General features: G+C 46.9%; 1 protein-coding gene across 4 annotated transcripts in view; it reads left to right on the top strand.

The window, feature by feature from the left end:
* Nucleotides 1-24,115, top strand: part of LOC139989737 (uncharacterized) — a 264,324-nt gene extending 240,209 nt beyond the window's left edge. The window contains exons 8-16 of one of the 4 annotated variants that reach the window (XR_011800397.1): nucleotides 2,794-2,887; nucleotides 7,422-7,619; nucleotides 15,772-15,984; nucleotides 16,513-18,147; nucleotides 18,684-18,926; nucleotides 19,240-19,695; nucleotides 19,870-20,145; nucleotides 20,604-20,919; nucleotides 21,005-21,131. Coding sequence is in view for 3 of the 4 variants with exons in the window: in XM_072008277.1 (XP_071864378.1) it covers nucleotides 2,794-2,887; nucleotides 7,422-7,619; nucleotides 15,772-15,984; nucleotides 16,513-18,147; nucleotides 18,684-18,926; nucleotides 19,240-19,695; nucleotides 19,870-20,145; nucleotides 20,650-20,919; nucleotides 21,005-21,195 (3,576 nt within the window). In the remaining variant the exon portion in view is untranslated. The other 3 variants (XM_072008277.1, XM_072008278.1, XM_072008280.1) reach the window with 3 other exon arrangements.
* The last annotated feature ends 659 nt before the right edge of the window (nucleotides 24,116-24,774 follow it).

Below are 24,774 nucleotides of genomic sequence, written 5' to 3' on the forward strand. Positions count from 1 at the left end.
CCCCATTGCAAACGGAACTCCTTTTTCCCGTAGCGTCTTTTCGAACTTTCTTACACGAGTTTTACATTTCGCCAAGAAGGGTGAATTTCGAGAGAAAGAGAGGAACAAACAGCAAGAAGGGAAAGGAATGGGAATGAAGGAAAGAGAAGCGTAGCTGGAAGTTCCTCCTTGGCGAAGAAGAAGTCTGTCTTGGACCACGAGCATCGACGATCCCCTTTCTTCTCCCCTTTCGACCCTTCTCGGTTTCATTGGTATTCCACGCCGCAGCACCAATATTGCGTTACTAGAACGCGTCCTGCAAGTGGAATCGTCGCGACGCAGGCCACGACGACACTGGCTAACGTCGCTTGTAAGTCACACCATGATGCCTTCTACTCCCTTTTAATTTACACTCGCCGAAATTAATGTTCGCTTCGTCCTCTTCGCGATAGAGACGCTCGGCTTCTTGCTCGATTTCTTTCAATCGCTGGTCCGGGTATCTACCTCGGAAGGGAAAGCTTCTTTAAGGAAGAGAAAATTCTTGTCGTGGAGTTGTTGGTAACGTTTCTTGTACAAATTTCAGTTCGTTTTCTTAAGCGTTCCCTGGATAGACGGTAAAGCTCGTCTCCTTTTTCCGTGGATGGGACATTTCCATGGGAATTTTTTACGGGGTGGCTGGGATCGTCGTAAGCTTGAAAAGTCCCTGAGGAAAGGATCCTCGATGGGAAGACGTTTCAGAGATGGCTGGCAAAGAGCTATGTAACGACGAGTTTGCGATTGTAATTACAGGATATTTTCTTTAAACATGTATATTTGAAATTTAACCGATTAATAAATTCTTCTGGAACGTCTCGGTGTTCCTGATGAGTAGAACGAGCGAGTGACGTAGTATCGAGAAAGAATTGAAATTCAACGCATTATCAAGCGTACGAGCAACGGCCGCGGAGGGGATGTTTTCCACGCGGTACAACGTCGAGCCAACCCTTCGTTCCTCTCAATTCCGTGCGGGATCGCGGAATCAAGTGTTTGAGATTATGACGGAGGCTTCGGTCACGTATTTCATTAACTGTGATGCCGTCGGTTCCGCTAGGCAGGCGAGGCGCGTAGGGAGAGAGAGAGTGGCGGATCTCTCGAGGGTGCAGGTAGCCGCGAAATATGTTTGCTTTGCGTTACATCCCCCTGGGATGATCCCGTTATAATTATGAATGTCCTTGTTGTCCCGCAGACCTCTTCTTCGCCTCTTTCCACTTCTTCTTCCCCTCTCCATTAATCTCGTCGAGGATTTCGACGCTTTCGCCTTATCGTCTTTTTTAGATAGGCGAATGGTTGTCGCGATTTTGAAGCGGATAAGTCGTGGATCGCGTTTCCATCGATCGAAATCGTTTTCCCGTCGCGCTTGCAATCGACGAGTATCGAGGAGATTCGTTCTTTTTAGAACGGGCGTGCTTTAAAACGAGCAACGACAGATTGGAATTACCATATTGGAGGAGGGACTGGACTTCTTATTTCCGTTTCCTTTAGAGCAGAGGCAGGAAAAAACGCAGCCTGAAGGGTTTCCTCTATCCAAATCGCTCGCTCCATCTTCCGTGCAGTTCTCCTCTCGCGTTGTCCCCTTGCAAAACTATCTCTACCATTCTCCTTCTTACCTTCTCTTTCTCTCTTCTTTCTTCGCTCGCTCAAACTCTGCTCTCGCCACAGAGCCTTCATCTCCCCCGTTCCATCTCGGGCCTCGAGATTCATCCGATTCTCGTCCACGAAGATTTCAATCTTGTTTGGTCGAGGTATCGACACGTTCTCATCTTCCTCTCGATATTCCCAGCAACCTGCTCCCCTTCCCTTCGTTTTCTCTCTTGCTCACATCCTTCCTACTTTTTGTCCCGTCCCCCCCCCTCTCTCTCTCTCTCTCTCTGACCACCCTTTCCGGCCGCGAAACGTTTACTAACCCTTGCGAGAGTAAAAGAGAAGATGGTCGATGTCTATATCGATCGGTCAGGACGAATCGAGTGCAGGCTCGAAGGAAATTCCCGGTTGCTTCCGCAGGAAATTCGCGGAACGCCTGGGTCGAGAAACCCTTCATAGATTCGTAGCCTCTTTTCCCATTTTTTCTCTCCTTTTCTCATTTTTTTTCTTTTTTTTTTTTTCTTTTGTTGGTAAAGACCCTTCGCTAGTCTCGCTAGCAGCACCGAGATGATCTCACGACCGCTCGCAAATCTATGTAACGAGAAACGGACGCAGTCTGGCGAAAGATGGAACGCGAACTAAAAATCTGGCTGTTGACGCGCTCTTTCTCGGCACCGGAAAAGACTTTCCCAGTCTATGAATATATTAAAAGCAAACAAAGCCGCTCCTCCCGTAATCCTCGCGTCGTCGTCTCTCTAGAAGTACCGTCTTCGCTCGGCGGACGTAACGCTCGTCCCGTTTATTAAACCGTCCCGCAAACGGTTTCTTAAGCACTTTAAGTTAAGCTTCGTCGTTACCCTCGAAAGACCTGGTTGGTGTCTCGTCAGACGAAAGGAGAGGAAGACGATAGCGGACCTCCATCACGATGAGGAACAATTAAAATCGCGTCCATCGTGCTTGAAAGTGCCTCGTCTGTCGTTATTAAATAACCTAACTCGAAGCCAACTTCGGATAATCAAATTGATATCAATTATCGCCATGCAAATAAAACGAAAACACTCTTTCAAACTTGGAACGTTAATTTGAAGAAAAATGGAATTTTCTTTTTCCTTCGGTATTATGAATAATTTTAATGAAACTTTTTGCATGGCTTTTCTTTTTATCTTTGTTTGACGTTTCTTACATTTGTTTCAGACGGAGATCTGCTCGAGTGCCCTGACGGACGTCATCCACGCGGTTATCAACGGAACGGACGGCTGCCTCTTCTGTTTCGGACACGCGGGACTAGGTGAGTCTATCTATGATTTTCAACATACAAAATCTCCTCTCGAATTGACTTTGGTATCGAGGGATTTCTCACGACGTAGATCCAATAAAAAGCTCGTTAAACATTTTTCATCGTTCCGCGCGGGGTGACAACGTCTTTTGGTTCGCTCCTTTCCGTTCGCTCATTGTTCGACAAAGTCCGCCGTCCCTGTAGACAAAACGCCATTGTCCGTCTCTCGAACGGAGCTCATCCCGACTGAGCATGGAAACAATTACATGAAATATGAATACCACGGGGAATTCCTCGTCGTTCTTATCGTCCTACTACGTCCCATCGTGGTACGTTCGAACGTCAAGATGCACCTGTTCCAACTAGAAGTGGACATTTTGCGCAACTTGTTTACCGATACGGTGTAATTGCAGATACGGCAGAAGTACCGACGACTCGTCGAAAATTAGATGAAAATCGTGAAATGAAGTTTGTTTTGCATAATTGCACGACTAGTCGAGCATCGCTCGACAACCGGAGAACACAGGGTTATCTTTGAAAACTTGAATTTCACTCGTCTGGGAGGAACTCCCTGATGGAAAAGTCCGAGCTCCATCTCCAGCCACGAATTAACCATTCGCCGGATGAACCTATCGCGACGGTGATTCTTTATTTACACATCGTTCCCCCTGTGTCGCACCGCAGCGTCCATTTTCACCGGCGCGGCAGTTTTTCGCTCGATTTTCATCGTTCTGCAAGAAGCTAAGGGAAAGAAAGAGTACCAGCGCGGTGGGCGAGACGTGCGCGAGTTGTTTTACATTTTAAGTAGTGATATCGAGTTTGCATGCAAATGCATGATTATGCGAGGAAACCGAGGGGAAGGAAGATTTTCTCGGGTCGGAGAAGGAAGTGGCGAGATGCGTGGATACCGGCGGGAAAACGGTCGAGGAGAGAAAAGGGGCGAGAACGAGGAACGAAAAGGTGGAGTCGAAAGGAAACGAGATAATGTATGCTACTGGGACACGAGCTTTCTCGCTTTCTCTCTTTCTCTCCCTTTTACCTCTAGTTCCGTTCTCCACGCCCTTCTTCCACCTTTCGAATCTTAACGCACACCGGAGATTATCTTCGCCTCGTCTCGCTGTATTTTCAACGGAAATAACTTCCGAGCTGATGGATTTATGGCAAGCCACGCAAAGAGGCCGATTAAACCTCTCTGCCAAGCTCTACCGCTTGTGTACCCACCGGTATACTGCACAGTTATCAGTGGTAATACTCGAATTCGGAATATTCGACGTTAGCTGTGCAATATTTCTTTGAACGATATTCGTCAAAAGATGTCGTTTTAGTTTCCTAAATGAATTTTTTAAACGATCAAAGATGAGATGTCATGATCGATCGAAATTCTCTTGCAAGGAATAATTCAGTGAAGAGGAAAATGCGTCGCACGACGAAAGAAGATGTGATAGACTAGCGAGAAAGATAAAAGGGTCTACGAGATGGGCGAAGATAAAGAAACGCGAGAGGAGAAAGACGTGGAAGGAACTTTCATCCCTTCGCACCTCCGCCAAAGATACTTGAGGCAAGTCCGCGAGCAAACTGCTTTTGATCATAGCTACGACAACGCACTTTTCTCCCTTTCTCTTTTCGTCTATGTGTCATTCCTCTTCCCCTCTGTTCTTTCCCTTTCTTTGTATCCGGACTCCCCTAACCCTTTACCTCCCCGCTTCCTGCTGCTTTGACACAGAGAGAAGCACCAGCGAAACGCGGAACAAAAGGAGAGAGGAGACGAAGTCCGCAAGGTGAGACGAGACGAGACGAGACGAGACGAGACGAGACGAAACGAGACGAGGAGGGAAAAGGGAGCGCAAGGAAAAGGAGCTTATGCATCGTAAGCAATCGAACGAATCTTAAAGTTATGCGCCTTTCTTGGTTCTCTCTTCGCGTGATTCAACGAGCCATCTTATTCGAGTCGCGAAAAGACGGGGGCCACGATTCAAGAAGAAATCGCGAGACACCCACGGGAAGCAAGAAAAAAGCAAGTGGAACGACTACGAAACGACTACGAAACGACTACGGCTGGAAGGTCCCTTTGAAAGCAACAGGATTTGTCGTACAGAAAATTGTAAGGGGCGGACCGAGGAGGAGAGAGGACGAAGAGGCAGTGCGCGCTCCCTGCATGACAGCCAGACAATGCGGCCTTTTGTACTTTGTAACGCGGTGCTAATTACTCCGCATCAGCCACAACCCTTAAGGTACACGCTGTCGAACCCTTTTACCGCGAGAAACCACTGAGAAAGCAGATTAACCAACAAAACGAGAAGAGAGCTAGCGAAGAACGCGCGAGCCTGTCGCCCGCCGCTTTGACATGCAAATACTCGCGATAATTATACCGGGAAACGATGGTTCGCGCTTCGTTTTTACTGCGAGCGCGGCCCGATTCAGCACCACCACCACAACGATACGAATTCCGTGAGTTGTTTCTCGCAATGCTTCCGCTTTGCGGTGGAAATTCGCGAGAAACGAAATCGATACTATGGTTCAGTCGACCAACAGAAGCATCGTTTTCGCCGTACAGATCATTTCCTTTTAGCAAAATTCGCGAATACGTTCGTTCCCGTACGCGTTCTCCGAGATTCCGTTTGACGTTCGATCTCGAACGCATAGGCGAACGAACATCGCGGAAATGTTCAGACAGAACTAGGGTTTCGATTCCCATTTATCGTTCACGTAAACGACTGTGCGCGACGCGATATTCTTTTCCCCGCTGTTGGGGGGTGGGATGAACTCGAAGGGAATTTCAATCGGTAGATGCATCGGCTTTAAAGCAGTCGCACGCGAGTGTCGCGCTAAAGATTTTCCCTGTCGTGGTTCCCTCGGAACATTTCTCGCCTCCTTTCCATCCCTCTTCGCCGTTAGTGGGAGTTCTCGCGGAATTTTTCCGCTTCTCCGCGCTTCAGTCGTTGACTCGATGCTGAAAAGCAACGATACGCGCAGCTGTTCGCGGAACCGATGCATCCTCGATCGCAGTTCCTTTCGAAATTGTTCGATCTCGTTGATTCGAAAGATCGCCAAAATTTCTAGAATACGCTATACAAAATAGGCCGCGGAATTCTTCCTTTAGAGAGATTAATTATGATTAAACCGCGTAACGTTTTTCAATCTGACCGGAAAGTCGACTCGTAAACGAATGCCCGTTGAACTCCCTCTTCTTCCCGGTTTCTAATTAAATAACAACATAATTCACCGTCTTACGTTAAAACAATTAAATAACGTTTAAGATTCAGCGACGGCTGCCGGTGCTTTTCCATTATTTCGCCGTTGCCAGCAGCCAACGTGAGAACCCAACCCTCGAATTCTTACGCCTTCCGCTTTCAATTCCCGTCGTTTCTCCTTTCGTTCAGTCTTTCACTTTCCTACCATTCCTTTTCTTCCCTCTTTTTTTTCGGTTGAACTCTTGCGCCGCGCCCGTATTGTTTTATGATTTTAATAAGACTTTTTCGTTTACCTATCGGCAATATCTCTTGGCTCGCGAACTTGCCGCCTTTTCACGCTGAATTCCAAAGTTTCGCCTTTTGCGGACGAAGAATGGCATTCTGGCTGAGTGTGCCGAGAACCGGGAGATTCTATAGACATTGGGGAAAAAATGGAGGCTTGAAGAAGTTGACTGGAATCGGATATCAGCCAGTGGCGAAGATAAGTAGAATTACACTGTCGTGGTCAGACACTGACGTGATGACTTGAAGTTCGTTCGATGGAAGAATTCGAGTTATTGCTTTTAACGGACCTTCCATAAATAACCACGGGCGTCTGAACTTACGAAATAGTCGCCATGCTCGATTACATTCGTTTCACCTGTCTCCGATGAAAGCCACGGACTTGTAATGGTAACCGAATTAATCGGTTCCAATCTATCCTCGGAATAAATTCGTCACTGACGAGTTACGCATTGTAACTATGATCGAGCGTTGATCGCGCTCGCATTTCCCATGGCGCCCTGGTAAATAGTAAACAAATTAATTGTCGCCGACCGGGACCACAAACCAAGCGTCGCGATTGTTGCGCGCTACGTCGATCTGTAGATTTGCCATGTACATGGACGGCGGATTTTCGAAGGGCAACCGTGCGAATCGATCTCGTAGTGGCACGTGGTTGCACGAAAAGCGAGGGAAATCAATCGGGAGACCCATTGTTTGTTCCACGGTCACGATTAATCGGGCTGACGTATGCCACGCCTCGACATCGCATACAAGTGCGCCACAGAACTGTTTTAATTTATGAATGATAACGTGTGTCTCTACGTATTTTGTGTCAACGGCGACGCATTTTTAAGAACCGCCGGTGTCAATTAGTCTGACGTTGTTCAACCGTAGCACAATTTATGTTGGATACTCGAACCGCGTATGGCCAGTGAAAGCGAGGATGAGCAGAGATGTCCAACGATGGCTAATGGCTGGAAGTCACGTAGCCATCGACTATCGACGGTATAATTGCTTAGAAGGAGAGCACTTTGCACTCATCCATAAAAATTCGATATTTGTATAATTGAAATTTTGTTTTATTCTTTCAGGCAAATCTCATACGATGTTGGGCACACCGGAGGCAGGGCACACATTAGGAGCGATCCCGTGCGCGATAGCATGGCTTTTCCGCGGAATTTCCGAGCAGCGACAAAGGACAGGCGCCAGATTCAGTGTAAGGGTCAGTTGCGTAGAATTAACCACCGGCCAACAGCAGCTGAGGGATCTTCTCGCGGCTCACGCCAACGGTAAGTAAATACGAGCCGGATCACCGACATACCAGCCATGTAACCGCTACACAAGGCGTAGGTTGAGAGAATATAACGAGAAAATGGAGAAACAAGATAGAAACGCAAATACTCTTTCCACGTTTACCTACTACTTTCCAGCAAGTTTGTAAGAAACATCAGAAACTGAAGACTTATCTCTATCCATCCATCCAGACACAGACACCTCCATTCATCATCCGAATCACCCAAGTTTGAATCGAGTCGGAGAAAACGAACCTTGTGACCACAGGACGCCGGATAGAGTTTCGGTTACAAATTACGCGCAACATTTGTAACGTAATCTCCGCAACGGCGTCGAACTTTTCTCGTTCTAACGCACTCCGATCGCGATAGCATTGTGCTCGCGGCGTGTCGAAGAAACTTGAGTCGTAAGAAACACTTGTCTCGAGCTTGGTCCCCCCGTTTTAAGAGTTCTTCTCCTCTAGCCTCTATAAAAGAAACGTCTTAGATCAATACGTATGTCTATGTTTGTATATATACAGATATATATATATATACAGATAAACGTAAACGCAGAGGGGTTGAAAGTTTCCACAGGTCCTCCATGATAGGGTTGCACGTTCGCCGCAATTAATTCGATGCTTGGTACAATGTGGGGAAGTACAATCGTTTTGGATTAATTAGTGCCGAGTGCAGCGAAGAGAATTGTCGTCCGTCGATAAGCTGATTGCGGCGACTTGGTCTAATCTTTAGAACCTTGTTTCCTCTATCTAATCATGGATGCGTGGAAATCGCTCGCGCGAATTCTAATTATGGTTATACCTGATAAATCGTATTGTTTCGAAAAGCGACACATGCGCAAATGTGAAAACAATGTTTGTTATAAGAAATAGCCTAAGGTAGGGTTAAAATATTCTACTAACAATTGGCGAAGATGTAAGAGAAAAAAATTACAATTTTCTGAAAATATCGATCGATAATGGACAAAATAGCAAGACTCAAAGTAAATTTGTCATCCTGGAAGCATCGTCGAGGTAAATTATATCGATAAAAAGGGAGTAGGCGGGATCCTAAGAGCCCGTTACGGTTTGAAATGCGCGGACTTGGCATAAAATAAAGAATTATCGGTCGGAGAGGCAAATTACATCCGAAAATCGCATATTCCGCTCACTTGATACTCCGACTCGCGTTCCATCGAGCTTCCATTTCAGACGACTGGCTTCTCAGCGTCCTTCGATCGACAAGAATGGTCAGTCGTAATGCCAGCAGATACACTGATTGAACGCCCGTAAGAATGAAATCGTTGCTTTCAATTCTTGCTTCTTTTGGCTCTCGTCGCATCCGTAGAAGATTCGGTGGATAGTATGCAGGAAACAGGACGAGAATCGTCCCGGTCGTCATTTGGTTTCGTCTTCACGGACCACCTCGTCCACTCGGTGGTCCGTAAAATTGAGGGGTAAGATTATTTCTGGTCTTCCCTCCTTTCGTCTTCCTCGTTTGCTCTTTGTCTTATTCTCTTCCTCCGTACTCTTCTTCCTTGTTCTCGCTCTTTGCTTGCCGCCTGTGAAAGAATTGCGAGGAACAACTCCTAGGAGGACTAATAAGAAACCGAAGGGTGGATTCTTCTCTGCTGTGGTGCACTTATGGGAACTCTCTCGAAGTCGGAGAGCACGAGAAACAAGCTTTCTTCGAACCATCTCTGAAAATTAACCTTCGTCCACTTCTAACCTTCTCGATTTTCTTACAATATCGTTGAATAGCCGATATCGGGGGAAAAACATGTTTTCGCATAAACTTTTCATGCTTGTCCGAGGTAATTGCCTCGCGAATCATACGCTCCGCTGTTCTCAGAACTCTGTTAACTATCGAGGGAATGTATCAACGGCGCACACGATGTTTAATGGTGGTTTTTTTCGGAAACGACCGAGCTTTATCGCGCACTTAAACGTGTGTCAAAATTATCGTCGAAGCGATCCACGTGGGTGGTATGATGCATTAAGATCGAACTTAAAAATTAAAAAGGCTACGCGGTACGGTACGCGGACACGCGGTGCATTAAGAAACAATTCACGGCGTACAATGTAACCGAAGTTATCGTGATCGTGCCGTGAAAGAGGATAAATGCAAAAGGGTCATAATCTCAAAGGGTTTAGAATCGTAGTAAATTTCGCAGCTGACATTAACGCAGAAGTCGCGTGCCACGTTGGAACGTGGCATATTAAACTGCGGCGTCGAACGGAGCAGAATTGCTTCCTCGAACGTTGCCACGCACAGAGGCCCGTCCATAAACTGGTACCAATTCCTTTTTTCTTATTTTTCTTTTTTTCTTTTTTGCCTATTTTGCAAGCCTTCCATGGCACGCCTTTAATTTATGTACTCCGTAGAGCAAACGAAGCTCTCAACTCTCTGTTTTAAAACGAACGCGACGACGTACATATATGGCAAATTTCAAGGGACAGAACTTTTCTCGCTGTTTACCTGATTGTTTGTTCAAAAAGCTTACGACACACGCTGCTTTCTTCGAGTATGCTAATTCCAGTTTAGAAACGCGGCGCGTGTGCGGATCTAAGTTTTAACGAAAGACTCTGTTTCCGGTTGGCTGAAACGCCAACTGATTAAGACGCGGTGCAATTGATTTTCCAGCTTATTAAATAATTAACTCGTATCTCGAGGCCTGCAGAAACGTTCGACTGTCGCTTGTTTCATCCTCTCCTCGTTTCGACTTTCTCAGGGCGTTTCTCCGTCCTTTGTCGTTGCCTCATGGCTTGGCGCACCGAGAGAGCGACTTGGCATCGTTTCCCTCAGCCGACACACCCTCGAACTTCGACTTTTCTACCGGTAAACTCGATAATCCCGGTCCCAGTAATTATTTAAAGTTTTCGGCGTCTCTCGGGTCTCGGAGAGGACCAGAAACGAAATACCTTTCGTCTTTGCGGTAATTTACTTTTGTTTCTTTCACCCCTACTCTGCTTCGGTTAATCTTTACTTCCGCACCATTTTCGTCGGGTTTCTATTTGTCTTCCGATGCCAAGTGTACGCAATAAACGAGTTCGCAGGAACGTTCACACCGCTTTTTGAGAGTAGAACGAGGAGGATGAGACAGACCATGAATCTGGTGTGTGTATACTGTGCGGGTTTTCGAAGCGGCTGCTTGCATTTCAATGGTGGCGAGAAAGGAAAATATTTTCTAGGATATTTTTCGTATGAGATTCTCTCGCCGCAAGAGAGGCGAGACGAACGGCGGAGCTCGGGGCTCGCAATAATTTTCATCGTGACTCGCGCCACGGTTATTGTTTTATACTCCTCCGTCGGGTTGGCGCGTAAAGCGGATAAGAAGGAAGATAAGGACGAGGGAGGAGAGAATAATGGAGGAAACGTCGTCGTAGCTACGCCGTCACTGGAGCACGCGGCTTTTAACGTAACGCGCATAAAACGCAGATGGGAGTGTTCTTCCTTTAGTTTTGTTCTGCGGAATGCTCGGAACGGAGACGGGGATCGATGGAGAATTGAAAGGAGTACCACGGGAATTTTTATTTCCCTTGGCTCGTTCAGGAATTGCGAGGGAATTTTTATTCGATTATGATCAACGTTACGTATCACCTCTTATGCGGGTTGCAAATAGGAAGAAAAGCGTTTGTTTCATTTGCAAATGCACCGGCAATGCAAAGATATTTCGCTTCCATTGCGAACAGAGGCGGCGCTTCGATCGCGCGAATTATTTGTCAATATCCATTTGTTTGTTGGCTGGCCGAAACGATCGATCGAATAACCTCGAAGCCGCGTGTTTGCATTTCGATATACACCAGAAAGTACATGGGATCGATAGGGGAGTCGGGCATGTAACCAATGGTGCATTTGCGGTCAAAAACAGTTCCTATTCGTTCTTGCTTTCAAAACGTGTATCGTCGTCCTGTTACCAGCTATTTTATTCATCGAATCGCGCCGGTTTGTTCACATTATTCGGAGGATATTAGCCTACTCGATGGGCGAATTAGATCTGTCAAGTTGATTTCTAGCACGAACGCGTTTCATCCCCAAATTTTTCACGTCGAAACACATTCGTTGAATCATCAATTGTCAGCGTTATATTTGTCATAAAATCCCCTTCCGTTTCTTTCGAGTCCCCAGGATGAATCGTTTACCGGAGACGGTAACTTTTACGAGGGGGATACGAAGCGGGATCTACCGTGCGGTTGGCAATTAAAGAAAACCATCGTCGTCTTACGTACCGGCTGGCTTTCGAGCAAATGGTAGCGAGCAATGGCCCATGCCCCGGCCCTCTGTTCCGCGTCGAGCAGAAATTGGAGATCGTTTCGTTAACGACAGCTTTCCTCACTTCGTCACTTGAAAGTTTAATGACGCGAGGTCTTGCTAGCTTTCGGCCGGAAAGTAAATTGTTGGTTTACGCCGGTAATAATTTTTCTTATACCATCGTAAAAGTCGAACGCCGCGAATGTTCCGCGATCGAATGACTTTGACGTCGATCTAGTCTCCGAACGACCTCTTTCCCTTTCAATTTCTGTCACGAACCCGAAGCGGCAGTATCATTCGTTCCGCTATGTGAGAGTTAGATAAAAATTTAGTCTTAGTTTTAGTAGCGCTGATGATTTTTAGAGTTAACAACGCGGTTGCTTTAACGGAAGATCGGGGTGCTGCAAGATATTGATCTGGTGATAGCGAAGTAAAGGGAAAATGCAATTAGAAAAATCTGACGTAGAAATTGGAATAGATCGATCCAGGAAACGGTAGGAAGAGAATATCCTAGAGTTTGAACAAAACAAACGTAACAGTAACAGAAGCGTAGAGCGAACCATATGAAAGAATAACACGTGAAGTTAATTTTAATGGCCGTTCCATGGATTAACAGGCGAACGAGGGAAGCCCGCGAGGCGGCGTCTCTATTATCCCGTTCCCCGTTTTGCAAGATTTCACCTGATATGCCAGTGTTTGCCGAGCGTACGGAAAATTCTCGAAAGCAACGGAGCGCGCACAAGCCAGCTTCCCACGCGTGTTTCATTAAGAGATTCGATTCTCCGCGATAATAAAAGTGTACCCTCAGCTTCTTCCTCCCACCGACCGGTTGTTCCGATCGGAGACGTGCGCGGTCATAAGAATCGCATAAAGCCATTGAGGAGGGAGAGCAAGCAATAAGTCCGTGAGTATTAAATTAAAGGCAGCTCGAATTAAAAGTACTCGCGCAATTTATTCCCGACGTATAAATAAAGTTAACGACTAAATGAGCATTCCCGTGCTTATTACGGCGAGAAATGATTTATAGAAAACTTTCTCCCCTTCTTCTTCTTTCTTTCTCTCAGTTGGGGAAAAATACGCGGAACGTGGCTACGCGCGTCTCCCTACGGATCCTCGAGTTATAGTCAAGACGGGACTGACTTTCACGACGGACGAATATTCGCAGCCGCTTATTACCAGCTTTTCCCGTGGTTCCCTCCGGCTCTATCCGTAGTCTCCACGACCTACGACCTTCTCTACTTCTCAGGGCACTACCTGAAACAGAGCCGTGGCCCTTCGCCTCTCGCTACTGCGCGTCCCCACGAGACATCGTCGACGAGGAGAACGAAGAGAACGAGGAAAAGGAGAAGAAAAATGAAGAGAACGGTGCGAGCCAGTGGTCTTTGCGTCGTACAGTTATTTCGCCAAACATATGACCGTGCAAAGCACATCTTCCACAATTCCGTGCGACGACTGTTTCTACTTTAATACCAGGATCCGGGCGTTCGTTAATTTTCTTGCTTCTTCCCTCGCCGTTCCTCTCGTATTTCTTACGTCACAAAACGCAAAGCGTATAACATAGACACAGGAGAAGAAGCGAAAGGTCGGCGTTACGGGCGAATGGAGATGCCAATGGTCGAGCGAATTACAGGCAAAAGCTGCTCCATGTCCGACGAATTATTATCGATCCCCTCGAAAACGAGTTACCGCTTCCGCCGGTTCCGATCCGCGACTGATACAGCGACCGATGATTATCGGCCTCGCTGCGAAAGAAGAAAAAACAACGATGCCAGGAAGATTGAGGCTTCCCTCTGATTTTTCGTGCAGCCAAGAGAGAAGGTAGCGTTTAAGGCAGCGTTCTTTTCTGTTTTTCCCTCGTCGAACGGCTATTATACTTCGAACCGTTTCGTCGTTTACTCTATTTTTAGACCCTTTAATAGCCGTCGCCCTATGTTAAACTCCCAGGCCAGTTTCCCTGGTAAGAACCAGGAACCGTTTCAAGAAGAATATACTTATACGACGCGTTTGGCAAAACAGTCTCGTCGGTCTTGGTCATTCAAAAAGCCGGAAACAGATTTTTTCACTGGCCATCGTTTGGTTCACCCTCGGGGGAGTCGATTGGCCGAACCCTGCTAGTATTCGAAACGCGTCGAAAAACGATTTATCCGCCACCCTCGAACCCTATGCGAAGAAAAGACAGTAGTAAGCGGATCGCAGGGCGTATCCATATTCCGGCGAGTTCTTCTCGCGGAAGATCGGCATTTTATTTCCACAGATTTCCAAGCAACGTCTCCTCGTCTCTTCCATCGTTGCGAACCACCGTCACGCGGCACAGATGCCGACAATATTACTTTTTCCTGTCCTTTTTATGGATATTGCCACGCCTCTACTGCATTAATACGTCCGGGCGGGCATGCTCTTGTTTTCGTTAATCTTGCTTTATATTCTCTCTGTTAATGAAAACGAACCGTTTGATCATTTGGAAATAAAGATCTTCAAGTTATAAAATATTTATGTCGTAAGATATCTTTCCATATTACGATTTAGAGTTTCCGATTTCTGACTCCTATCGCCTTGACAAGGATCGAGTTTATAGAAATCTTGTCTGTCTGCGGTCTCCAGAGTAGTTAGAAAATGTCGTAAAAAGAAGATAAATAACAGATATCATGCCGGACGATATAATAAAACGAGGCAACCATTACGCGCTCTTTTACGATACTAAGAATACGTTGACGAGATAATAAACCGTTAATTGAACATTCAACAGGCAGATTAAGCACCTTATCTAAACAGTTCTACAAAACAGTTCCAAACAACCGTTTACGAGTATCCTTGTTTTTTCATATTTGTGCAGTGCACCTCGAGATTCCATAACAAAAGGAAATATCAGATTTTTACGGTGCACGTTTCGAAAAATCAATAGGTACATAATCACGATCGTTGTCTTTCAATATTCCCCCGGTGTCGTTTCGCATCGAAAGGTTTTTCCAAGGCGCTGGCAATATGTCACTGGCGAGGCTGTACATAAAACACGCTGGTTTACGAGCTGATCAGATGGCGCGTGTGTTATTACGAAAACTTCTGAAACCCTTTCTTGAACGCAGAAACGCGATAAAATTTTGCTCCTCTAGAAGGTTATAAATTTCTGATCAATCTTTGCGTCGGATCTTTGTATCGAATTCACGGAGGACCTATCAACTGGTAGGATCAAATCGGGATTTTTCATCTATCGAATGACGTTCCTGACAAAGATATACTTTTGAAGAAATCCGTGATAGCAGAACGACGACGAGGCTGTAACAGTGCTTTTACACTGATCACTATTTACAGCTACGTTCCGCATTACGTTGATTATTCGCGCAAAGACCCGTGGCTATGGCCAAACACAAGCCAGTCGTCGATAGTTATCCGCGATAACGCACCGGGATATCTCTACGGCGCGCATCTTTCCACGTTTTATCGATGTCGTAACTCAGCTGGAGACGATCCGCGAATATTCCGCGGTCTAGGCGGGGCCGATTTACGCTTCTGTCTAGCGTCCACCTGCATCGCTATGCCCCTCCTATCTGCAATTTTATTTTTCCATCAAATAACAGCGTCGACTACTAAACGTCGCTCGCGATTGGCATGCCGCTTATTTCCCCTCCATAACTCAACCAACGTTTTTCCATTCGTCTCCGCCACTCTGTATTTCCTCGTGTTTCTCCGCGCGATACTTCCTTCGAGTAACGACAGGAAAAGTTACTTTTATCCTCGCAGAATAATACCATTCCGTTAAGTGTACCATTTCACTAACAACTTACAGAGAGCGTATTTATTACGGTATTTCCGTGTCAAAAGAAACCGTGTCGACACGTGTTATTATTTATCGTGTAGACTGACGACGAGCGTAACAAGGGGAACGCGTGTAACGTGATTTGCGACGGCTCTTTGTTCCCAGATTCCGAGCAGTCGCCGGCTGTGTACTTGAGGGACGACCCACTGTTCGGCAGCCTGCAGCTGCAGCAGCACAGCGAGCTTCGTGCACCGACTGCGGAACGTGCCGCCTTCTATTTGGACGCAGCGGTCGCGGGCCGACAACGAGAGGACGGAGACGCGCACATGCTCTACACTCTACACGTTTACCAGTACAGCGTCGCCGGCAAGGGTGGAGGTAAGTCACCGTTTTCCTTCCTCCACCGATTCCCTCTGCTCCTTCGTAGTCGCCGCTCGTAAGCAACGTTTGTCATCGAGCTTCGTAAACTAGAAACCCTCTCTTGGTCTGCAGCGGCTTCCGTTCATGGAGAACGACAATTTTCCACCGACTCTGTGAAATTGTTTCTATTGTTTCTTGCAGGGAATCCCTGGAACTGTTGACCCGACAAGGCGATTTACTTGAGTACCATTTTTATGTCACGTATGAAATTTTTTTGGCACGCTGACAGGAAAATCAAAAGTTACGTTAACTGGCCGTTACTATATCTCCGCAATTTCTGGAAACTGATTTCGTGACACAAGCCTTCGTCTTACGTTCGTAGAATAGATAAACGTGTCAGTAGCTCACGCGTATTTAGAAGTTCCTAGAATCGTTTCCGTCGGTAATGACCAGATAAAGTTCCGAGCAGTGACCAGTTAACGTAACCATATCGTAATCGATCTTTTACGGACGTCGGATATATTTCTCGATATTTTTAATTCTCAGTTGCCGGAGGCAGAAGCAGACTACACTTAATGGACTTGGGTAATTCGGATCGCGGCAAGTCTTCTGGCGGGATTCCTTTATCGGGACTAGGCAATATCCTGCTAGCGATTTTCAACGGGCAGAAGCATTTGCCGTACAAGGAACACAAGCTAACCCAATTATTAAAGGAGTGTCTCGGCTCGTTGACGTGTCACGCCGCGATGATCGCCCACGTGTCTCCCAACGCTCAACACTACACGGAGACGCTAACCACCGTGCAACTGGCGTCCCGCATTCACCGAATGAGGCGGAGAAAGATCAAGTTCGTCGGTGGGGGCACGCAGGGGACAGGCAGCGGTGGAAGTTCCGGCGAAGAAGCGGCCAGGCAGAACAGCGAGTGCGATCCGAGCTCCAGCGATCTGTCGGCGGATACGGTGATTTATGTGGGTCCCAGTACGGATGACGCGACGGACGGCGAACATCCCCCCGTTTATATACCCAGTCTGAATTCCGGAGACAATCGTTGCGCTATGGGGAGAGTGCTTCGTGGATCAGCGGCAGAGAGACCTTGCAAGATGCCGGAAGAACGCAGTCCGGTTCATAAATCGACGAAAGCGGTGAAGACCTTGACGCAGACAGCCTCGAAGCAGACTTCTCCGGCGCACACCGCCACTCCGAAGGCCAGTCCGGCTAGGAAAATTTCGTCGTCCAAGGTTCCTTCGTCGAAGGTGAACGATTCGCCTGGAAGCAAGATTCCAGTTGCTGCGCCTAGCGGTGGTTCGGATGAACAGTGGATAGACGGTCCCAGGATCTCCAAGTCGAAGGTCGCGGAGGCTAGACACATGTTGAAAGATCCTCACCACAAGAGGGAAACTTGGATCGATGGACCCATGCAATTGACTGGTCCGCCTACGTTGCAGCTACACACTCAGCAACATTCCTCTGGCTACGGATTCATGGACAGTCACAAGAAGAGTATGATTAGAAAGTGGGTAGAGAATCAGTCATCACAGATTCAGAAGAACAGACACGCAGCAGCTAGAATCGAGTCTTCGAAGATGTCCGGACAGTCGTCGCAGTTTAAGGAATTAACCACGTTCAAGACGTGTGGAGCTATGGACGACGACGATACTTCGTTGTCTACGGTCGAGAGTGACAGCTTGAAAGCGAACGAGATCGAGGATATCACCGAGAAATTGGGCGCCAAGCTGAATCTTCTGAACGTCAAATCCAACACGGATTCCGGACTGGATCTGACAGCCAGTCCTGTCATGGACGACAGCGTGGACAAAGGGAAGCTGGATCTTCAGGAGGACGAAGACGACGACGAGGAGATCGTGGTACCTCCACCGTTACCCCTCATAGAGCCACTGAGCAACGGAGTCAGCAGAGAAGTCTCGATGGAGAGCCTGAATCTGTCGCACAAGGACATAGTCCTGCCATCCAGGCACTCGTTGTCTTCCGAGGACGAGATCTTAGAGATCGTCGAGGTCGAGGATTTGGAACCCGTCCCCATGCAGGACTCGTGTCTTCAAGTAACGGAAGAGGACATCGCGATGTGTATGGGAGAAAATCCTTTGCCCGAGAGCGATCAAGAGGAGCATCCTTTAAGAATTCTCAGTCAAGAGAATCTCACCGTCGTATCGACGTTCACTGGTAAGTAAATATGTGCGTTTTTTTTTTTTTTTATCGTCTACGCAGTATTCCATCACTGTTCGCTTGAATCGCGGGGTATTACGCGTGGAAATATTTAGAGCTTTCCACGACGGTTTCTCGCGACGTTCATGTCGCAGCGTGTTCTCTCCGCCGTTCTATCTTTTGACTCTTTTTCTCGTTCGGTGGGTACTCGAATGAAATGCTTCGAAGATTGTTTCTGGAGAGAATCGATTCTTAGATCTTTCTGGCTTGGTAATAGCGCGCTCGATGGAAAACAATCATATTGCAAGGAAAAAAGAGAAGACAGCTCGAGGATTGTAACGATCGAGAAGAGAGAAAGGGAGATTGGAAGCGGCTCGATATAATTACTCGTCAATACTCTCCGTCTTCGAAGCCGTGCTCGAAAGAGACTGCTTCCAACTAAATGCACTGTTCCTTTTCATTGCTACTTATCTTGCCATTTCTTTCGTTTTTATCGACGACTGAGCAGCGTCTCGCTAGATAGACAGAAAAAACGAATATGTATTAATTTCCAGATTCGATGTCGGTGATGTCTGACACGGAACGATACAGGCCTCAGTATCCGCCTCCAGTTGGCGCCGGTGTCCTGCCCAGGCCATACTTCGACCACGAGGACTTCCTAGAGCAAGAGACCAGGCACAAGTTCGACCAATTGGCTCGACTCCACGAGCTCTACCAAAGCAAGCTAGCGCTCGCTAACGTCTCCAACTCGGTCACCTATCAAAGGGAGAACTCTTCGAACGTCAGAGAAGCTCCATGTAAGTTTCCGAAAGTTTGTTCCGAACAAGAGGACGCTACTCGATCTTTCACCAACTGTGTGTGTTTTCTGTGTGCGTTATCGACCCTTTCGTTGCGTTTCTAGACTCCGACTTTCTTCCTTTTCCGAACCTCATAACCGCAAAAAAGGCTGTCGCCTTCGATCGGCTACGTCTAGCAAGAATCCGAACGAAACGAAACCGGCAACGAGAGGGTCGAGTCTCATCGAGAAGAGTCCTCTAAAACAAAATCACCCTGTCAGCCAACCGGCGTAGGTCTACAACAACTATCACATTAACGCAGGACAAATTCCAGCCGCCCCCGTCTTCCGTCCGCCGTCGCGCTGTCAGTCCTTGTCCCTCTCGGACGTGATGTTCAACGACAACGCGAGCAATCACGGCAGCATCTACAGCGAGCCCGCGTACATCGCCGGCAAGTCCGATCAGGAGAAGATCTGCGACAATTGTCGTCAGAGCATGTCGAGACCGGCCACTGCTTCCTACTGGTATCCGAACAGTGTGGCGCACATAGCCAGCCCTAGGAGATACTGTGGCAAACTGGGTGACTGCAACATTTCCAGCCTGAGGCATCCCGATGGTGCTTCGAATCCTAATCTCAAGGAAGAGGTGGAGAGGCTACCAGGGAACGGAGCTTCAGGTTCAGATCCAGAGGAGGAATACGTCGAGGCGAAGAAACTGTTCACGGCGGCTGAGAGGCCTGAGAGGACTGTCACTGGCAAGTCCGATATCGAGGAGGATCTCAAGGTTCAAGGTGAGAATTTCGATTTACTCGATTAAGAAATTGGAAACTGTCGATTAGCTTTGGATTATTTGAAACGATACAGCATCGATAGGGCAATCATCTTCTTTGTTTTGCTGTAGCTGAAGTTTGGTTTAGATATAATACTATTGAGAGTATTGTATCATATCTCCAACTTTCTTGCAGCAACAGCACCTTTGCAGCTGTCCATTCCATCACCGGCGCCATCCTCGGGTCGAATGCAGCGTAAAATTACAAGTCTAGGCTCTTCGATGGGTCTGAACAAGGAGGGCTACGATTCTGGCGCCGATTCCACGCCACGGGCAGCGAAACTCTCGCCAGCTACTTTGTCCAGGCATCGTGCGGAAAGTTCTGGCTACGACAGCATCGTCAGAGATAGCGAAACCAGCAGCATCGCCAGCGACTCGTCCAGGCATACCGGAGCTCTACAAGAGCACCAAGGTATATTTATCGCCGACTTCCTGATACTTCTCCGCGATCTCGAACGAGAAACGCTTGAAACGAAACATAAATATCATCTAAAGAAAGATCGATAGAAACGTTCCAATTACGTGGAGTAGTTAGTTCGTAGTTAACTTCTCGAGAGATTGACCGATACCGCATGTCCTTCTTCTCATTTCATTAGTAACTGCATGCCATTAATTACGTATTCCCTATCACTCGAGGAATCTTGCACAAGTTAGTAAAATCGTAACGATCTGTCAAGCGTAAAGCAAACGCAACTAACAAAAGACAAAAAAGAAAGAACCTATCGATAACCAGAAAAAGAAATCTTTGCATGTTTGTAACATCTAACGATTGCATAAAGTCACGTAGATAGCTTAGCTTGCCAGCTAAAGCTCCGTGAAACGATGTAAAAACCCTCTAAAATGGTCCCTCCGTACGGTGGTTCTCCTCAGGTGGCGCGCTGGGGGTTTTAACCTCGACGTTGTGCGGGTGTTTCAGCGGTGGAACAGCGGGTGGCAGAGTGCGGGCTCCGGTCACGGGCCCAGTGCCGGGCCCATCTGCCACGGGCGCCATCCGCGCTGCCGGGGATACTCGCGTACACAAGCGAGGACGTGGACATCCTGGACAGGCGCGCACGGTTGCGCTCGGATCCACGTGGCACGATGTCCAGGATACACAACCTGCGACTACGGCAGCGCCTTCTTAGGCTAGAGCTGCGTGACGCTAAGAGGCGCCTGATGGTGCCCGATGCTCGTTGGAGTTACGATCGTAAGTTTGATTCTACTTTCAAAAAGATCTCCTGCTGGGAGAGAGGAAGCTGTTTTACTATGATAAAGTTGTTTTACTATTGTAGTTCACGTAGAGGAAAGTATGGACTGGCGAGATCCGTCGTTCCTGGAAGCGCTCGAGGCAGAGACGTGTATCCTGCAGAAGCGAGTGCAAGCCTGTAAGAGCCACGTCCTTTTGATCACCTGCTTCGATTCCTGCCCGCGGCAACCATGCACGCGGCAAGCGGAATCGCCTACAGGGATTCGGATCACTTAACCTAGACTTGGGTCAGCGCGCTCAACCGCGTGCTGATCGCTAAACGGATCGCTAAACGGATCGCTATATGAACGATTAGAAACGAGACGAGCGAGGTCGATGATGGGGAGATAGAAATAAAGAGAAGAAAAGAGAATCGTTGTCACGATGTCGCTCGACTCCGTCCAATAGTTGTTAAATGACAAATTTAGTCGTATCGTGATCGTCGTCGCCATTGTTACGCACGTGTAATAATCGATCGTAAGGAAGCTTTCATCCCATTTTTGTGCGAGGATAAAGCGTCGTTCGCGTTAACGAGCCGAGAAACTTGTTGCGTTTGGATCTCAGGCTATCTCCTGGATGCCGACGTTCCATACAGAAGGGATTTTTTACGATGATTTCTAAGATGTTCTAGCGATGTTGGAACGATTGTTAACGTGTAGAACGCGAGACGCATACTTGTTGACTTAAAATAATTTAGCGTACGAGTTGGTGCTGCATTTTTTATACCGATCGACCGCCGAGGACTCAACTGTTAGGTAAATTCACTGAGTCGTTGCTCCTGATTCGAATTCCAAATGAATTCCAAGCCATCGAGAAATATGATCTTTCGATGATACAAGCTGCACTTGACAATTCAGAGTGCTAAGCTTCGAGAACAACGCTGAGATAATTACAGCGAGTGATTTTGTGCGTTTAGAACCAGTTAATCAGTATCGAGGAAAGTCATTATAGTGTGTCGTGCGTGCTTGATCGATCGAAGATCGAGCATCAAATCTCTCTACGTTAAGAAATGGAAGATAAGAAGGTGATGAGAGAAAAAAAAGACAGAGCAATTCTATTGATCTCTCGCTACGGTGCTGATCTTCGATCGACGATCCGAGATCGAAATTTAAATTGAATAGGTTCTTTTGGATCGCACCGAATTCGTATGATAAAATGATACGTCGAGAGAATAAAGAAAAAACAAACAGTGCAAGATGAAGATATAAAGAATATATGTAATACTATAAAGAGGTGGTAGTCATCGGGTGATAGTGCCGCTAAAGGAGAAAGCAAGAGAATCCTTTCGTATGATAAACGATTGACGGAATAAGAGGCAAGGGAAAATAACGGCGATGAAACGCGTCGTAGTCATTGTATTTAATGCACGCACGTTAATTCAAGAATATTATCGTAGCTTTAATCGTTATCAACAGTTACCGCACTTCGTAGGGCTCTGTAATTCACTTTAGAAGCGAAGATGAGAACCGATGGGAATGTGAGAGCGAGCGAACGAACGAGAGAACGAGCACGAGAGAAAAGCACAACGGGAGGGATGAAATAACGAGCGCGAAAGTAACCGAGAAAAAGATGCTGCGCGACAGAGTGTTACTTTTCCACCGTAAACATATTCGTAATCGTAAAAGTTGCTCGGTACGCCAGCGCTCTCTGTTTTTTCGTGTGAGATGAAAGATGCATAGCGAACGTTTGAGAGAGAGAGAGAGAGAGACAGACAGAGAGAAAGAGAGAAAGAGAGAGAGAGAGAGAGAGAGCAGGATGGAGTACGCGAAGTTTAAACGCGAGAATCACGCGTAGAGCCAAGACGTGGGCGTATAGATCGTGGAAGGGAGAACGAGCCACGGAGAATGAAAATAGACGGGATGAAAATAAATCGGGAATGCCGGTAATGCACGGCAGAAACAGAGAGATTCCAGCTTTCTGATATAAACTGTGCCGTGTCCGCAGCTGATATCGATGAAAATCGTCCGGGTCTCTGCCGCTCAATCGCTTGTACATGGCTATGTATAATATCATATCCGCGTTCTTCGCTCCTTACGTGATGTGCAATCTTAGCCCGCCCATATCGCACTGCCAATCTAAGAGCTTAATTCCCTTTTATACATATACGATTTAAGCATACCAGATTCTACGTAGGTCTATAAATATCGTCAAATCGATTCATAAATATTTCCAGAAAAAGCTGCTTCGCTTCTTGAAATTTTTCTTACAACTCAATGTCAGTAACAACAACGAAGCGATAGTGCGTCTAGTTCAGTCTTATCTGTCCAGACTTGATGGTATCTGTAGACCGCAATCACGAGTCAGACGTATATTCTGACGATTAAGACTAATCATTAAAGCGGGACAAGGCTGCACACAATGAGTAACGAGCCTGCTTACCGAGCAACGCAGGATCGCCGATCCCCGCTAGTTGCAGAGAATCGTTCTCGAAGCTACCGGTCAGATCGATCGTAAGCCGAAATTCCTGTGTCATTGTCCGTTGTTAAACGAACCCGTACGCTATTCGTCCAATTGTTCTTAACCCGCCACTGCCGAATACACGCGTCCCATGATCGGTCATCTTCGATCGTCGTCCTCCGTGCGATGTTCATAACTTCTTCCTTTCTGGTTCAGTTTAATCCGAACTTGTCCTGCGACCGATTCCAGACGCGTTCAAGGGCGTTCAATACGCACGACGATCTTCTCTTCCCGATTGTACCTTCCAGAAATCGCTTCTTTCTTTTTTACCAAGAAAGATGTCGTTTCAGAATAAAATAACCCATCTCGAGATTCGATATTCCAATAGTCCCCTACATTACTCGTTTCCTTTTCTTTTCTTCGTCTACCTTACCCGTTTTACGTTCGAGCTAGGGAAGCGCGTCACTCCGTCTACCGTGAAATACGACTAGTAAACGATTTAACAAGTAATAGCAATTTACGATTAAGGATTTAACCGACCTCCGCATGATCCCGCTCGAGGAAGCGGGCAACCCAGTGTATAACACATACGCGCACACATACCTAACAGAAATACACGAGAATCTACCGTAAACACGCGCCTACTGTATCATAGTACTTGTATCATATTTATATTTTATATGTACAAATTAGTCATGTAATTTCTTGTAATAAAGATCAATTTACAACGTATACAGACGAGCACGATTTTCGGATCGCAGTTGTAACCTTTTTTTCTCGCCCGCACCGACGAGTTTTTCCCCCTCGAATTCCAGGCAATTTGGTCAGCGACCAAAGAGGACGGAAGGGAGGCAAGGGGAAGCCAGATTCCACGGAAGAATTCCTCGGACAAATTATTGGGTCGCGTTGTGAGCCGCGGTGCTCGACGAAGTGCGCGGCGAACGTAGAATTTGCTTCGTTCGACCGCGACTGGCCAACTATCAAACGATCCTTGTGCGAGCTCGCAACGAGCCAAGAACAATGCTCAAGGAGGTTGCATCCACGATCTATGTACAACCATCTATGACGAAACGTACGAGATTGAATAGAACACGGTACAGGTAAGGATGTAATTAGAGGCGGAACCGAGTCGCGGAAGCGAACTAATGACGCGGAAGAGAAACAATGAACTTCGTGGATTTCAACCTGGGAGCCTGATATGCTTTAGTGTGTTCATCCTGCAAGGGGTCGCTTACTCCCCGTACAAATTTGAAGGGTGTTTCAAAGGGGAATTTAAACGAAATGGGATCGAATTATTCGAGTGGATGTTCTCTATGTTGTATCTTTTCGCCGGTAGATTCGTTATTTATAGGTTTGCGAAACTAATTATATTTACTTCTTCTATATTTTCGACCTTGTGATTATCGCTTTGTTTCGTTT

Source organism: Bombus fervidus, chromosome 8 (genome assembly GCF_041682495.2).
Source record: "Bombus fervidus isolate BK054 chromosome 8, iyBomFerv1, whole genome shotgun sequence".
Classification (NCBI taxonomy): Eukaryota; Metazoa; Arthropoda; class Insecta; order Hymenoptera; family Apidae; genus Bombus; species Bombus fervidus.